The sequence below is a fragment of the Megalops cyprinoides genome, chromosome 4 (assembly GCF_013368585.1).
Source record: "Megalops cyprinoides isolate fMegCyp1 chromosome 4, fMegCyp1.pri, whole genome shotgun sequence".
Taxonomy (NCBI): domain Eukaryota; kingdom Metazoa; phylum Chordata; class Actinopteri; order Elopiformes; family Megalopidae; genus Megalops; species Megalops cyprinoides.
Window position 1 is genome coordinate 22,140,430 of NC_050586.1, and position 16,989 is coordinate 22,157,418.

Here is a 16,989-nt window from a genome sequence, read left to right on the forward strand (position 1 = left end):
CTGTTCCATTTTCACTGTTTTCTTAACTGTTGTGTGCATGCCAGGAGCCTTTCAGTGGTGGTCTGGTTTTAATTGCGGAGCATTTTAAGCACCTATCCAGAGCCTATCAGCCTGTTGAATGATTAAAATTAACTGTTTGCATTTGTGGGTTTAATTTCAGGCAACGGGACAGCCCTACGAACAGTATGCCAAAATGATTTTCATGGAGCTGAATGATGCTTGGTCAGAGTTTGAGAACCAGGGTTCAAAGTCCCTCTTCTGAGGCTGTCGCTTCAGGGACCGTGACCCAGAGTGGTCAGGTACCCTCCCGGTTAAATCAGAGGTACCCTCATTTTTCGGATGATAGGAAACGTGCTGCGGTTTGATATTTCTGCCCCGTTAAAGAACACTGCCACCGCGTGGGAGGGGGGGAGCACATGCGACAGATTGGAGGCTTTGACATTTGTGAGACAATCACAGAAGAGGCGAGAAGTTCGCCCAGCAAAGCGGGATCATCTCCACTCACGTGAAAACGTGCGACTGCAGATTCATCGTGGAAAAGTCCGGCCTCCGGCAAAGCAGTGTTTCAGAGTCCCAGGACATGCCCCGTCGCATTGCCCCTCCCATAAGGGGGCAGGCACTCTCGCCCATCTGTCATGCAGCAGGCACACTGCTGGACTCCATGCACCCATCTCGGCGTGCGGCTTGCGCAGCCGAGAAGAACTGGTGAAGGTAAAGAACTCTAAATGCAGACAGCTGCATTACTGCTGAAGTAAATGGAAGACAAGCAGAAAAGGAATGTGTGAAGCAACCAAGCTGTTTCTTTGCTATGTGGAGCTGTGCAAAACTATTTTTCCCTTTTCTTTTATGTCTGTGTGATGATAGTTTTTCTATCACTTTAGTGTAAATAATGTGTTGATAATGTGGTTCATTTGGATACAGTTGCCACTGAGCCACTGATTTAAACACAGTGGTGTGAGAGGTTTGTGTCACTACCTTTATTCCTTTCTGATGTAACATCATGCCTTCCTTTAATTTCACATTTCCATTTTCTTTGCAATGAATGTTACAGGGACCTATAGAGTTGATCTTGTCTTACATACATGCAGGTATTGTGGGTATCCTTGCAAAGGCCTTCTTGCCCTTCATGTTTTGTTTCCCTTCTATTAACTCATGGACCAATCGTATACTTCGATTTTATTTATTTTTGAATCATTAATGTACAAGACATTTAATAGCAAAAATAAATAATATATGAGTTGAATGTTTCAACGAGAATAATTTCATGAGCCAGTAGTTCTGCTATTTTGAAATCATTCCAAAGCATATATTGACATGAATGTGCTTTTCTATGGACTGTGTAGGTTATAGAAATCTATGTTACCCTCCCTGAACATTTCCCTTTGTTCTCTTAACAGTTTAGCAACTGAGATATGAACATTTCCCCAATCTTATAATAATCAGTTGTTCTTGGTCCATCATAAAACTGGTTCATTACTTACACTAAGGTCCCCATAGCATTTGTCATTTTGAAATGGGCTGTTGTGAAGTGCTCCTGGTTTAAACTCTATCATGTTAGTTAAAAAAGCTTTACAAACCTCACTTTACCAAAAGGAATTGTACTAAAAAGTGAATGTACATTTCAGAACAAAAAAACATCGTGCTGGCACAGGGTCATAGACCGAAATAAACTGTACCAAGACAGCTCAAAGCAATTTAGTAATAGACTTATGCATGCTGTTGGTGTGTTTTAATGTCACAGCCTATGAACAAGTTGTTGTTGAAAGACAGAATCATGTGGTCCAGGAAAGGTCTTTGTTGATCATATTAATTGTTGGTCTGCCAATTTTGTATTGTTTCATCTGTCACACATTACAAGTGGCTTAACTGCTAGGTTAAATTGGAATTGTGTATGGGTGGGAAGCCCCCCCCCCCCCCCAAAAAAAAAAAAAAAAAAAAAAAAAAATTAACCACTGGGTACACTAGAAATAATTCTCACCTTAAATAATTTAGGCAAGGAGTTGCAAGTACAGCAACTGAAAAATTATATTGAAGCCTTAAACTTCCTGACATTGTACTACTCAGCTGCTAGGAGACTACCTTTCAGGCTCAAGCACATCCATACCATATTGTTACAGCGGTATAGATGCTTATTTGCAGAGAAAATTGTTTATAGCACTCCTTGGATTGCCATTAAATTATTTAAATACTACAGTAATAATAGACTTTATTTTAAAGTGGGGATAAGGATCTTAAATGGATCTATTCAGCATTTTAAAGGGTCCACTAACATAGCATTTTTATGGATATGGGTCAGATAACATTAAACTGACACTATCCAATCCAAAGGGCAAACCATTGAAGTATGAAGAGCTCACATAGGTTATTATAATGTGCTTTTGTGTATTTCCATTTGTGAATTTCTAGATTAATTATTCACAGCAATGCAGTTTTTTCCTCATTGATGTGCTGCAGTTTTCATTTTTTGTGTTTTATGTTTTATTAAGGAACATCTCAAAAAGAACACCAAACCCTTAATTCATGTATTTGGATAACCACAGGATCTGTGAACATTGGAGTCATCAAAAACCATCATGTGCTCAATTATGATGCAAACTAAAATCTTCAGTCTACCCAAGAAGGGATGCGTTTGACAGAATTGCAACATAAAAAATCTTGCTAACTTGTTTCCAAAATGACTCATGCTGTTGTGTTGCTTTCACTTCTGCAAAAGGACTTAATGAACCTCAGTCTTACTTTATTCACCTAAAGATGTGATTTTTTTATTATTATTGAAGAGTGATAAAAACATATGGTTCCTCTATAAATACATTGTGTGTATATATACTGGTATAGGGTTTAAACTATATTTCATTTCATGACATGAGAAATCTGCCAATCTTGTATGACATTTATGACCAATAAAACACAATCATCAAAAACCTGTTCTGTTTGGATTTTAAGGTATTAAGGTATTACACTTGTGTTGCTGTGACAAAAGAGTCGGAGGAAGAGCAATGAAGAGATTTGAGTCTTTCAGTTAATCTCAGTTGGAGAAGATGGTGTGCTGAAAGATGTGATTGAAAGAGATTAATGCAATAATCATTTAATATGCAATGACACTTGTACTTAGCAGCCTTTTCAGTGAAAATGTCTATTTACACAGAAAGGGTACAGATGTGTGTGTGGTGATCCCTGCATGTTGTAACAGCAGTTTGGCTCTGGTCCTGATTGAATGTTTGCGCAGCGGTGATTGAGTGCCAAGGTCAGTCATATGTCGTCATGAACTCACATTCCTTTAATGCAGTTACAATTGGTAGACTCTGTTCCTGATAAACACAAACATAGAGTAACCCCCACCATTGACAAAACTACAGCAAAGACATGAATTAACAAAAGAGATGAAAATGTGCAAGGAACCCTTTCATACCAATAATTGAAATCAGTAACATTTTAACGGTATGAACACCGCACAAGTATGATCCATAAACCCTGTGATAACTGTAGAGGCAGCACTGCCTTTGATGTCCTTTAAGGAACTATGAGGGCTTCTCAATTATATTTCATCTAGATATACCTAACACTTCAGTCTGTTGGAATATGTTGACTGCATATTGTTGCTGTATTTAGCTTAGACTGCTGTGAAACAAAATACATACACTTGTCCTACCTGCCAACATAATACTCCTCACCGCTGCTGGGACTATTTTAGAAAGCAAAAATTAGTCACCACAGTTAATTTGAGACCAACAGGTCTTTGAAGGGCTTGATGAATATGTTCAGCCGAGGTCTCAGAGAAGTAAATAACACAGTTGTAACATCAAGGAATGATGTCTCAGATTGCGCAGTGGACTTCTCATCACCGACCGTTGTTTTACCATCATGACCCTCTAGTTTACACTAACCCAGCTACGACTATTCCTGAACACACATAGATATTGATCTATTGGGGTTAACAACTATGACTAGCACGACAATAAATCGTTTTAATTAATAACAGATTCAATTACTAAGACAACGGTCTAGCTCTACTTTACCTACCTACAGCGACTGTAAAACTTGAAAATGTTTCAGCTAGCTATGGTTCATTATATCTGCATCCTTATACCTTCGCTTTCGCTATGTAGTTAGCTAGCTAACGTTAGCCAAACAGCAACGATTCCTTACCCCTGAGCTAAAACCGTTCTGAACCAACAGTGGAAAAATCTCCAGTCACCTTTTGGTTATAATCATTTCGGCACTCAAACTGAAAGATGATGAGGTCCGATCATATAAGGAAAATCAGAGATCACTTTTGAGGAGAGTCATTTCTCCCTGTCGGTTCGGAAGGATTTCAATTCGATAGATAACGTGTTTTACAATAGCACTTTCCATCGTTGGTTAATATTATCCTACAACATATATCTGTCACATTTTCATATAATAATAGCATGCATGAGCACATTTGATTATTAGTTTATTTTAAAAAACACAGACAACCATACTGCTGATTTCAGCCTCGATCGATAAACTATCTTGTTGAATGTTGTTATCCCAATGTTAAGTACATTATGATATCTAGGCAAAAGGTCAAGATTGACTGAGTGTGTCAAAAGCGCTGCACAAGCCCACAGACAGACACACTGACCTTTGAAGAGTTTGAGGTGCATCTGGCATTATGTCCCTAATCAGAGGTAAATCAACTGTTTTTTCCTGCAATGGCAGCAAGTGATCTGTTGTAACAGCTAACATGAGCGTGAACTTTAGTAGCAAAATAGGTGGCTAGCAAAGTAAGCTAGAGTATCTAGTCTAGTTAGCTAATTCAACAAAGTTAGCTACGTGCATGACTGATGCAGATATTTTGACAAAGTTTTAAAAGGCTGACATCAGTAAATTCGCTAATTTGTATGTATGTGTAATTTTAATTGCTGCTAGCCTGCAGTTTTTCCGTAACTTTCATGTGGGATTTCCATTGTTTGTAGTGTTACTCAACAAGCCTGTTTTATGGTAATGAACCTGCCGGATACAAGGCTGGCGAGCTATTTTGTGGAAATATATTTTGCTAGCTGTTTTTATTCTTAATTTAACTAAACTAAATTGGGTATTGTAAATAGTATTTTTGAAGATCTCTAGTGTACACTGAAATAGAATGAGCCCAAACCAGAATACGGAAATTAGATCTATCACCTTTGTCCATCATTGTGATGGTGATTAATGAGGGTAAAGGTGGCAGTATCACAGGTCACATGCAGATTTTCCATGCTGGAATAAGGAGATAATGTGGGCTTTTTAGTTCAGGTCAATCTGAAAAAGGATGCGATAGCCACTGGCTAGTCTTTGTACACGTTTTTTTGCAAACAAAAGGAGGCATTGTACATAAAATTATTTATATTTTGACCTCCCTTCCCTTGATTGTAACACATTGTTATACAAATGTTATGAGAGAATTTTTTTACCATGAAAGTTATGTACTTCAATGGCCACCTGTGGAGGTGCATATGGCAACTGATAACCCTACTGTAGCTCGGACCTGAGTTGGAATTGCAAGGTTGTTTTGATACTGTTTTCAGCTAACACACAAACCAATCTAGTTGCCAGCATGTGTAACAACCAAGCTACATGTTTTGAGATTGCAGTTGTTGAAAGGGGTTCAGTTCTCAATTTTTTGACAGCCTGTTTATTAGCTGCACAGCAATACTTAAATCATCACATCTCGATTTCAGTCTGCAACAGCGATATGCAAGTCTGTCATGGGGTGTTGGACAACTGTTCTTTCTCAACACAGTGGCTATTTGCGTCGGTGATTTAAACGGTGTATTTCTCCCATAGGCAAGGAAACTGTTTTTTTTTTTTTTTTTTTTTTTTTATGAAGACAGGGTTTGAGATCAGTTGACAATTTTTCATTGAATGTTACATGAGGAATTTAGCTTTCGAAAGACTTAATTTTACATGGTTCAGGTTAATAGCACAGCAATATCACAGTTTCTGCAAATATAGTATTGTTGGCTAACAAGGCCTCCTGTTTCCATGGCATTTTAGGTGTGTTTATTGTGTCTGCCAAACGGACACCGTTTGGCACCTATGGGGGGGTGCTGAAGGACCACAGTGCCACTGACCTGGCGGAGCACGCTGCCAAGGCTGCCCTGGCAGCAGGCAATGTTGCCCCGGAGCTGGTCAACAGTGTCATCATGGGCAATGTCATGCAGGTGAGCCCCATGTCACCAAGACAACCGCAGTGTTCAGCCAACAGCTTTGGAAAGTGGCCAAGCGAACATGTACTCATTCACTCAGAGACATGAAGGACAGTTGCTCAGCTCTTGGTGTCTGGGTGTTTTTGTTGATCATTATGTGTTTTTATGTTGAATCAACCTTGGTAGTGTCTTTAATCCGATGAGTACTTTCACATTCCACAACCTTACATACAGCTATCTTTAGTGGTGGCGTTTGCAGGGGTACAGTATCAGTGTCCCTTCTGTGAAATAGGCCAGCCAGTACAGAGCTAAAACCAGCACTGTGCATTGCTGCCTTCCAGCTGTTATAGAGGCATGTATGACATAATGAAGAATCTAAGCCTTGTGCTTCTTTGGTATCTTGTTGGGTCTGTCCATGTCCTGCATACTGTAGCCTGAATCAGCTTAATAGACCATATGCATTGGCCCACAGGTAGGACACTAGCAGTACCATTAACTTTAGTCATTCTTTGTGGTGCTGACTACCAAGCTGAAATCCTATGGATATCATTTTTTTCAGCCTTTGGTATGAAAGATCATCAATATGTCATCTGTAGTATATGTCAACTGTACTATATTCAACCCTTCTGTACACCCCCCAAACTGAATATAGGTGTGTTGAGAGGTGTATATTGATGTGCCATGTCCCTGTGTTTCAGAGTTCTGCAGATGCGCCCTATATTGCACGGCATGTGGGCCTGAGGTGTGGGGTGCCCATTCCTGTGCCTGCTCTGACTGTTAACCGACTCTGCGGCTCTGGTTTCCAGTCTGTCATCAATGGTGCTCAGGTATCTGGAAAGTTCCAGGGCCGCTGTTTTAATTGTATCAGCAACACATATTGAGCTGTGATATTCGCCTTTTGTATGGGACAGAGGATCACAGGATTATTGTTCTTTTAAAAAACTGGTTGGTCACACTGGAGTAACAATAGACGGGTACCTACACCCAGAACTGTGCATTATAAAAATGCCATGTTTTACAATGTACCTGTGTCTGGCTTCAGGAAATCTGCCTCAAGGAGTCAGAAGTGGTTCTGTGTGGCGGTTCGGAGAGCATGAGCCAGGCACCCTATGCTGTGCGCAACATTCGCTTTGGTACCAAGTTTGGACTGGATCTGAAGGTGCGTACATCTCTGAAATGGCAGCCCATTGTTTGTCCGCTTATAATGAATGCATTCCCAGACCTGGCTTGTTTTAGTACAGTAGAAAAGTAGTGGCAAAAAAGAAATTCCCCACCTCTGGGGTATAGAAATGTTCACCTAGGTCTAGGTGGCTGTCACTGATAAATGTTTGTCTTATTTTGGAAGACACTGTGGGATTCTTCTCCACAAACCTATTTCTTCTGCCATTGCATTCACTGAGTGGTAAACTCTTTTCCTAACCTTACCATTCAGTGCATTTCATTTCACTGTCATAATAATGTCTCAATGGTGGAGCTGCCCTCCACTGCTGTAAAAGCCTCCTCTGAAACTACCTGGAAGTAAAGGCCTGTCCTTCTGTCCCCGTCAGCTGGAGGACACCCTGTGGGCAGGGCTTACTGACCTACACGTCAAGATCCCCATGGGGATCACCGCAGAGAACCTGGCCACTCAGTACGAGATCAGCAGGGAGGACTGTGACAAGTACGCGCACCAGACCCAGCAGAGGTGGAAGGCAGGTGAGTCCCTGTGGAGAGGAGGTGTTGTGTAAAAGAGCTGCAACTCAAAGGTCTTACGGAAGCTTAAATCAAGTACCCTCTCACAAGCAAAGTGGAGCCTCAAAAAAGGACTGCAGTATTTGAATAAAGCCCATCATTAAACTGAATTCTCTGATTCAAAGTGCTTTGCACAGAACAGCAAGCTGCATGATGGGTTTGGGTCCATTAGTCATAAATGAGGTTTTTCAAAGGTCGTCATAATTTGTAATGTAATGTACCGTAGCTCAGGACTGCCTCTTGAATGAAGCATACTGCGGTGTGCATTGACAGTGCACCAGTCCAGAGCATGCTACGTTGGTAAATATGTGGATATGTGTATTATTGACCATATCCACTCTTGGATGGCAGCGCATGAGGGAGGCCACTTCACAGCAGAGATTGCGCCCATCGATGTGAAGGCGAAGAAGGGCAAGGTGCCCATGACTCACGACGAGCACCCCCGTCCTGAGACTACTCTGGAGCAGATGGCCAAGCTGCCACCAGTCTTCAAGAAGGGAGGCACTGTCACGGCTGCCAACGCCTCGGTGGGTGCAGGGAATGTACTGTGTTGGTATGGAGCTCTGTGTGTATATAATGGGGTTCTCAACATATATTGCTGCTTGTAAGATCCACAAGCCATCGAGAGGAGTCAGTTGTTTTATATCTGACAGCTTGCCTTTGCATCAACAGGGCGTGTCTGATGGTGCTGCCGCTGTGGTGATTGCTAGTGAGGATGCGCTGAAGCAGCACAACCTCACCCCGTTGGCCAGGCTTGTTGCCTACCACGTATCAGGCTGTGATCCAAGCATCATGGGAATTGGTAAATGCCCACTCTCTCAGTGACCTTCCAAGATGACAGTAGTCTTACTGCGTGCAATGTGATGCTTAATTGTCCCATTAGTGTCACCTGGGGTGTCTGTGCCAGTCGTCCAGAGCAAAGTGCAAGATGAGTAGCTGCATTTAGCAATACATTTACATTGTTGTCATCAAGTAGAAGCTATCATGAAACATATACCAGTTAGAGGTTGTGTTTTGTTCAAAGAGAAAAACGTAGATTTCACACATGAAGCATTGGGGTTGCTTGTATGAATTGATGAAGACTTGTCATGCTTGGCCGTGGCCAGTTAGCAGAGTACAGGAGGAATTCGATAGGAAAGTCTTCTTGTGTAAAATAACTCATGGTAAGAGTGTTTTGTGACCCCATGCAAAATAAATTCGCTGCACAGGTCTGTATTGCAGATGCGCTAAAGGGAGTCTTTCATAGGCTGTCAGTTTGTATTTTGCAACCAAAGATTCAATGTCCCTTCTTTCCTTAGGCCCTGTGCCAGCTATCACTGAAGCCCTTAAGAAAGCAGGGCTTTCCTTGAAGGATATGGACCTAGTGGAGGTCAGTAATCTTTTCTAGATAAATTTGATTCAAGTGATAACTGTACTGTATAAATAATTTGAGTCCCCAGTCCCCAGTAATATGTCCATTCATGCACATTCTCTCAGCACAAGAGGGAGTAGCTGTATACTGCGGCATCATCTCATACTCCCAGCTTCATTAATACAACAGAAAGAAATGCCGTTTTAGGTTGTCAGACTGTTCATAATGCTATTTTGACTATGTGATCAGTGAAAAAAATGAGTTTGAGTATGAACATGTCTGTTACCTGTTGAATATATCTAAATTTGATGTCCTGAAGTTTAGCCCTGATAATAAGGCTTGAACTCTTTGCTTGCATGTCATCCTTTCATCCTGAAGTGAATTCCTGTCAGATTACCAACTAAGCCCAGTATGTTCAAGATGATGATTTCTACAAATTAATTTTCTACTGAATACATGAAGAGAATAATACATTTTCTGTTGAATATAATGTTTTTACTCTGTAGTTTCATTGTATGTTTAATAATTTAAATAACATCTAACTGCACAGTGAAACATGGAGCACTTATTTAGAAGTTAGCTTAGAAGAATGCATTGTGGGTACCTTGTGGGTACCAGCAGGATGACCTTTGCTGGTGCTTTAACCTAACCTAGGTGAACGAGGCCTTCGCCCCACAGTACCTTGCAGTGGCCAAGGCGCTGGGGCTGGATCCAGAGAAAAGCAATGTGAATGGTGGTGCCATCGCACTGGGCCATCCACTGGGAGCATCTGGAGCCCGCATCACCGCCCACCTGGTCCATGAGCTAAGGTGGCCACCATGTTCCCATTGCTATGTTTAGAACTACAAATGGTGTCAGAAGTGATCACTTTGCAAAATGCACCTGCACATACAACTAGTTCAAGGCACACTTTTTGCAGCATGATAACATTTCTTAACCGAGCTGTTGCTTGCAGGAAATGTATACATCTTATGTGTGTATGATTAACTAGTATACGTCTTCATCCAGGGGGCATGTACAGCTTGCAAGTGTTCATTTACAAGGGTGTTCATTTACTGAAACTATACAAATTCCAGGTTGCTTTTGAGTCTAGCAGGAGTGCTCTAAAGAAAGAGTTTATATCAGGAATGCTTCATTAAAATGAACTATCCATTTCTCCATCCCATTGGTATGGCATTGAGCTTAGAGGTGTCATTTATGACAAAGACAATGGACAAAGAAATGGGCACAAAACTATCAAAATAATTGCCAGTGACAATGCAAGAACAGAATAAATGGAGTGTCTTTAACACCTCATTATCACTGTGTGTGCCTTAAACATGATTTGTAACTCCTGTCTCCTGGCTCTTTCTCCCAGGCGGCGTGGAGGAAAATACGCAGTTGGGTCGGCGTGCATTGGAGGAGGCCAGGGCATCGCCGTCATCCTGGAGAACACACAGTGAAGAGACACACAAGAGTCTATGCTGTACACACTCACACACCATACAGTACCTTGGAAGGACTGCATTTGCCCTCATGCAGATGAGGACAACATTTGTTACAGACAGCTGCTTTGTATGATTAATACCCTGCAGTCGCAACATGTTCAGTTTTTTACAGGTTTATGTAGGGAAGTCGTTGTATTGCCTTAACGATACTCACTTGAAGGGCTAACACTGTGCAAGTATGTGTTCAGGAAGAATTATCTATGGCGTTTTGTGAACGTACCCTATGGTTTGTCAGTATGGAGGTTCCAGATCAGAAGCCATATGGGAGTTGCTTTTTTCTTCCCACACAAAAAGCATGTACACGTCTATGACTGGGACATCTTTGCTAATCATAGAGACATATGTCTTGTGGATGAAGAGAAAAAGGACCTTGCCATTTGCCTTGTTTTGTTTGTTTTTTCCATGTTAGAGTTTGCATATTCACTCCACTACAGGGTCTCTCCTATCCTGATACAGGTCACATACTCAACTGAGTAGGCCTTAATGGCTGAACTTGCTGCATTGTATGGTTGTGTAACGAATCATTTGTTAATAAAGCTGGAATAAAAGCTCATGACATTTAATTCTCAGTGTTTGCTATATTAGAGTGTTCAAATGTTTGAAATAAGTATAATAACATATTCAGAATGATTTCATTTGGGGACACAAAGCTGATTGATAGCTGGGAGTTAACTGTCTCATTTCCTGGCTAAACAAGATCTGTTTGACTCCAACCGGTCTGGTTTCAAAGTGGGTTACTTAATAGAAACTACTCTGCTTTCCATAACTGAGTGACTCAACCCTACCAGAGCTACTGTACCTCCACATCCTCTGTTGTAATCTTCCTTAATCTATCTGCTGCTTTTAATACATCTGCTTGTAACATGATGTGACTGTCAAAGCCTCATAGGCTTATTGCAGGACCTCTGGGATCAATCCTCAGTCTCCTATTCTCCAACACAATTTCTAGGTTTGGTCATTTCCTCCAAAGCTTCTTCCACCATTGCTATGCAGATGCACAACTCTTTCTCAAATTGCACACCATGACAAGGATTTTACCTTATCCATCAAGGCATGCCTCAATGTTGTATCGAATGGGATGATCAGTAAACATCTCAAGATCAATCCCTCCAAAACCAAACTTCTTCACATGCCAGCTAACTCATCACCTCTACACATCCTCTCCTCCACCCTTTGACAACATGGCTATGTTATCATCCTAGTTCCCCAATAAACATAGGGGTGATGTTGTATATTGACCTAATATTCTTTGATAATTTAGAAGCAGTGACACGGAGCTGTAGATTGCTAACATTCAGAAGAGCAAGTTCCATCAGAGCTCTCGTTTAGATTCAGAATGCAGCTGCTTGATCTACACCCAAAGTAGTGTCATGTCACACCTGTCCTCATTGCTGTACACTGGCTACCTCTTTTGAGTTGGATAAAATTCCAAACTCTTGTTCTAGTCTACTAGGCAGCAATAAACACAGCACCCCCTTGCTCACAGTCTGTTCACATCCTACACTTACTATTGAATGGGTAATTGTGTAATGATCTGAAATTATTTTATGAGCAGATATTCATAATAAATATATATTTTAATCCAACTGCCAGTAACTTACTTTTGTAAGTCGCTTTGGATAAAAGCGTCTGCTAAATAAATAAATGTAAATGTAAATGTAAATGCTAACTGCCAATATCCACTAAAAATAGTGTTTATTAGTACCTTAAGCTTATAATATCTAAAGTTTACACTCAACCACTATTTCCTGGAAATTTAACAGGATTTTTTACAAGAATTTCAAGGAATTTTACAGGGAATCAATGTCAATGTGACAGACACACTGTGCTGTAGAAGACACCACCTTTCAGATGAGATATTAAACAGTCTGTGGTCATTAAAGATTCCATCACACGTATCACAAAAAGAGGGGGTTCCCTGCTGTCCTGGCTGTCTTGCAAATCGTTCAGTTTCAACCTGGCCATTTAATAACCGCCCAAGTCAGTTGAATAAATAATTCCCTCTCCCATGTAGTCATTGTAAAAGGAAATGGTTCTCAAGCGACTTTACCTGGTGATAGTAATAATAAAAATGTATGCTTTAATGAATAAAATTAAATGAAGCTGAAGCATGAAATAACAGGAGCAGCAGTGTTGTGCAAAATAAGCACCATAATATTACATAGTAGTAGCAGTTCCATTTGTACAAAGACACATAACGAACAAAATAAACAACATAAAAATACAAACAAAAATACAAAATTTAATATTATATAATAATATATTAATAATACAATATATAATATATTATATATGTATATTTATAAACCAGAACAAAGAACAGTTAGAAGCTGTGATCGAGCGAACTTAGCAGGATAGCCCTTGTGCAAATGCTTGTATGAAAGTTTGTGTACATAGTTAAATTACTTAAAATGTAGTGGTCAGAAAGACTGTAGGAATGTTTCCAAGAGTGCTCATTTAAACCATCTCAACAGGCACCATATTTGAAACAGCTGCAATATTTTCCTACTGGGATGCTCGGATTTGTTCTTCTTGTCCGAGAAACAGCATGTAATTGGCAGGCCGAGTTGGTTCAGGATACGGTGAAAACTACAAGTTCCAGCAGACGTGTCGTATACGTATGATGTCACGCCACGTCTTTATATACGTCAATGTCCCGTATGTCTGCCTTTTTTTCTGAGTAAAGGTAAGGGTGGCTTGCCTGCTCTCCAACTTACAAATTAAAATCAGTAATCATCATTATAAAACAATGATATATTCTTGTCATCATCGGTATAGTGACATTTAACATCTATTACAGTCATAATACGTTAATATTGCTTGATTTCAAAGGTCTTTTAATTGGATAAAGTAGCGTTTTGAAAGCGCAGGCCCAAAACCAGGGTGAGAGACTCTGAGGAAATGAATTGCGCCTGGCCGGCCTAGCTTTATGAAACGCGTAAACAGATTTATACCGATTTTGTGTATTTGTTATATTGTGTTGACGCTCTCGGAATTTTTCTTTTGTGTGTAATGCAAGTGATTTAGCTCGCTTGCTAGCTAACTGCGGATTTCCTGATCGTGGAACGTAAAGTAATGCAGGGGCTAGCCAGCGTGCAATATTTGTGTTAGCTCACGAGCTAGCCGCATGTCATGTTGTCTGTCAGTATTGTCCCACAGTGCTTATAGGTTATAACATTAAGTTATGTCTGGTATTTTAATGTAAAAGCGCAATACAGTATATGCAGCCAGTTAACTACCCACCTAGGTTACTCGTTGACGAAACAATGCAAAGCAGTAGGCAGTTAGCTAACGACTGTACACGTGATAATCAAATGGTAAAAAATTTCAGTCGTTTATTGTATTATGCCGAACCATCCTCGTAGATTAGCATTTTTATGTCCGTAGATGATGTGCAGTTGTTGACTGTAAATTGACGTGGTTGGATAACGTTACTTGCTATCTAGCTATCAAAGCAAGACACTTCTGTTGGACACGAACAAACGTACTTACTGTTGTAAATGATGTGCACGTCAGTTTCTTAGCAGGAACTTGCATAACTTTCGAGGTCTTGAGAATCTGTCACGTACTTTTTAACCACATGCACTTTCGAATGCTTTATGTTAGTGAAATGTCATGTCATTGTTGTTAGATGGCAGAGGGTGACAAAAAGAAGGTGGCGAAGAGGCACTGCAGCCGCAACCCGGTCCTGGCACGCGGGCTGGGCCGGTATTCCCGATCTGCCATGTTCGCCCGTAAGGCTTTGTACAAGAGGAAGACCAAGACAACTGAGACCAAGGTAAGGATGTGTGATCTTGTGTGCTACCTGGTCAGGACTTGTGGCCTGTATTCTTCCATGTGAATATGCAGGTTAGGTTTTTGTGTCAGACCTGGTTCTGAGGCCTGCAGTGTGTGTTCTCTTTGGTGTACTTTCACTTTAGAAAGCTGATTAGGAAATTGCATTGTATGAGCGGTGTTGCATTCTTGTGAGTAATGATTATTCTGTTGCCTCAGCGGCGTCATGTTGCCCCTGTTCACCAAAGGGTCCTTGTTGGCTTCTTTATCGCAGGTTGAGAAGAAGCTGAAGGAGAAGGTGCCAGCCACTGTCACAAAGACTGTCGGAGGAGACAAGAATGGAGGCACCCGTGTGGTCAAAGTGCGCAAGATGGTGAGCTCATACCCTTTTCTTTTCCCCATGCCGGTTGGCCATGTTGCTGACCCCACCTGTGCCGCAGCTTTTCAGTATCACCCAGGCACACCCGTTTGAGTAGTTTGTCTATGTCTCTCTGTCCTGCAGCCTCGTTACTACCCCACAGAAGATGTCCCACGCAAGCTGCTAAGCCACGGCAAGAAGCCCTTCAGCCAGCACAAGAGGAAGCTGCGTGGCTCCATCACCCCTGGCACCGTGCTCATCCTGCTGACCGGCAAGCACCGCGGAAAGGTGAGGGCGCAGCCTCCTACTCATACACGGTACAGCCCGTGGTAGCAGGGAATGGACCCCCGCATTTACCGCTAAGGTTCTGGACTGCAAGGAGGGCACACACCAGTACAGGCACGTTGATGTTTGACGTACTACATTTCTGGGTTGCGTGTTCACGGCTGTGCTGTTGAAGAATGCAGTGTTGATGCTGGGCAGGTCCCTACAGCTGATGCATACAAACATATGGACTGCTTATTTAACTTCAGAATTGTGTGGTACCTGTCAGAATATGCCGGAACTGGAATGTGTAGGGAAAGGTCTGGTTGTAGGTGATTGTGTGGAGGAAATGTAACCTGGGTGAAATGTAGCCTGTCATCAGAGGGTTTTTTTTTTTTTTTTTTTTTACAACCTGCTGAGTTGGAACTGTAACCACTTCAGTGCAGACCGTGAGTGGTTCAGTTTGCATTCAGAGCTGTATTGTGACAGTAGTGCTGTCAGGGAATTGTATTTCACTAACATTATGGCAATGTGGGTGACTAGCATGGAAAAGCCTTGCTGTCTGAAATACTAAAGGGGATTTTAGAAGCAGCAGTTGCTTTTGACCTACATTTCCGGTAGTCATTACTTGCCATTACTCACCATTCCAACATGTTTGGATTTCAGGCAGCATTTTACTGTTCCAAATGGAACATGGGAAGTTCAGAGTGTTAATATTGTTTCTCTCTTTCAGCGTGTTGTTTTCCTGAAGCAGCTGTCCAGTGGTCTCCTGCTTGTTACTGGTGAGAAGTGATTAGTTTTAAATATATAAATGCACATCCTTCATAATATTTAATGGATGCTATAGAGATAGCCATGCAGAATTGTTAATATTCTCTGAGGTTTACATTATACCTTGATTAAATGTTTGTTTTGATTGCAGTTACTGGTAATGCGTGGTATGTGTGCTTGGGTCTTAAGCTGTTTTCATGGCACCCTCCTCCCCTCAGGTCCCCTGGCCCTGAACCGTGTGCCCCTGCGCAGAGCACACCAGAAGTTTGTCATCGCCACCAGCACCAAGGTGGACATCTCTGGCGTAAAGATCCCAAAGACCCTCACCGACTCCTACTTCAAGAAGAAGAAGCTGAGGAGGCCCAGACACCAGGAGGGAGAGATCTTCGACACAGAGAAGGAGGTAACCTGTCCCAGTTCCAGTCCAATCTAAACACTGTAGCCACTCTGCCTGTTAAAACGAGTAGCCAAATCAGCGAGTGAATGGGTTTTCTAGCTCTGCGTTTTGATTCCAGCATAAGGCCAAACTAAATGCCGTAGTCACTGTTAAAATAGCCAGGTCAGTGAGTAACCTCTCCTCCCTGAAGGTGTACGCTTTGTCAAAGTCTGTGTGTTTGATGGATTCTGTGAGATGGGTGGTGTGTGTGTGTGTTTGTGTGAGAGAGAGTCTCTAAGATGGATCTGGCCTGTGTGTTGCAGAAATACCAGCTGACTGAGCAGCGCAAGGAGGACCAGAAGGCAGTGGACTCTCAGCTGCTGCCCCTCATCAAGAAGGTTCCTCAGCTGCAGGGTTACCTGCGTGCTTCCTTCAATCTGTCCAATGGAGTCTATCCACACAAGCTGGTGTTCTAAACACGTTGTAATAAAGTCCTGCAGTGTATTACTGTTACGCCGTCTGTGTGTGTTCATTTTTACTTTGTTTTGTGTAATGGTAGTTGATAGTCATTCTGCTGCCAATATTGTAGCAAGCTGGTAATGGTAACGGCAGCTTGATGGTTGCGCCTAGTTGAATTAATATAAATACAGTATTAAATGCAAGTATTGGCATTTCATCAGTGTTACGCAGAGTGAGGCCTCCAATCTAAAGGTGTGTTATTGATTTCC

General features: G+C 41.6%; 3 protein-coding genes across 4 annotated transcripts in view; all 3 read left to right on the forward strand.

Annotated features, from left to right (window-relative positions):
• The window catches only part of gak (cyclin G associated kinase), a 34,533-nt gene extending 32,615 nt beyond the window's left edge, over positions 1-1,918 (forward strand). For both annotated transcript variants that reach the window (XM_036526351.1, XM_036526352.1), the window contains one exon: positions 161-1,918. In XM_036526351.1, coding sequence (XP_036382244.1) covers positions 161-262 — 102 coding nt within the window. In that variant the 3' untranslated portion in view covers positions 263-1,918. The remainder of the gene's footprint in view (positions 1-160) is intronic.
• Positions 1,919-4,560: 2,642 nt separating this feature from the next.
• On the forward strand, positions 4,561-11,281 carry acaa2 (acetyl-CoA acyltransferase 2). Its single transcript, XM_036525893.1, has 10 exons — positions 4,561-4,652; positions 5,998-6,164; positions 6,848-6,976; positions 7,192-7,308; positions 7,697-7,844; positions 8,232-8,407; positions 8,553-8,682; positions 9,179-9,249; positions 9,886-10,040; positions 10,589-11,281. Exons 1-10 carry the CDS (start codon positions 4,637-4,639, stop codon positions 10,671-10,673), a joined length of 1,194 nt encoding a protein of 397 aa, XP_036381786.1. The 5' UTR covers positions 4,561-4,636; the 3' UTR covers positions 10,674-11,281.
• A 3,045-nt stretch (positions 11,282-14,326) lies between these two features.
• Positions 14,327-16,774, forward strand: rpl6 (ribosomal protein L6). The gene is made up of 6 exons (XM_036527256.1): positions 14,327-14,496; positions 14,767-14,865; positions 14,995-15,138; positions 15,848-15,896; positions 16,104-16,288; positions 16,585-16,774. The coding sequence occupies exons 1-6, from the start codon at positions 14,350-14,352 to the stop codon at positions 16,735-16,737; spliced, it is 777 nt and encodes a 258-aa protein (XP_036383149.1). The 5' UTR covers positions 14,327-14,349; the 3' UTR covers positions 16,738-16,774.
• Positions 16,775-16,989: the final 215 nt, after the last annotated feature.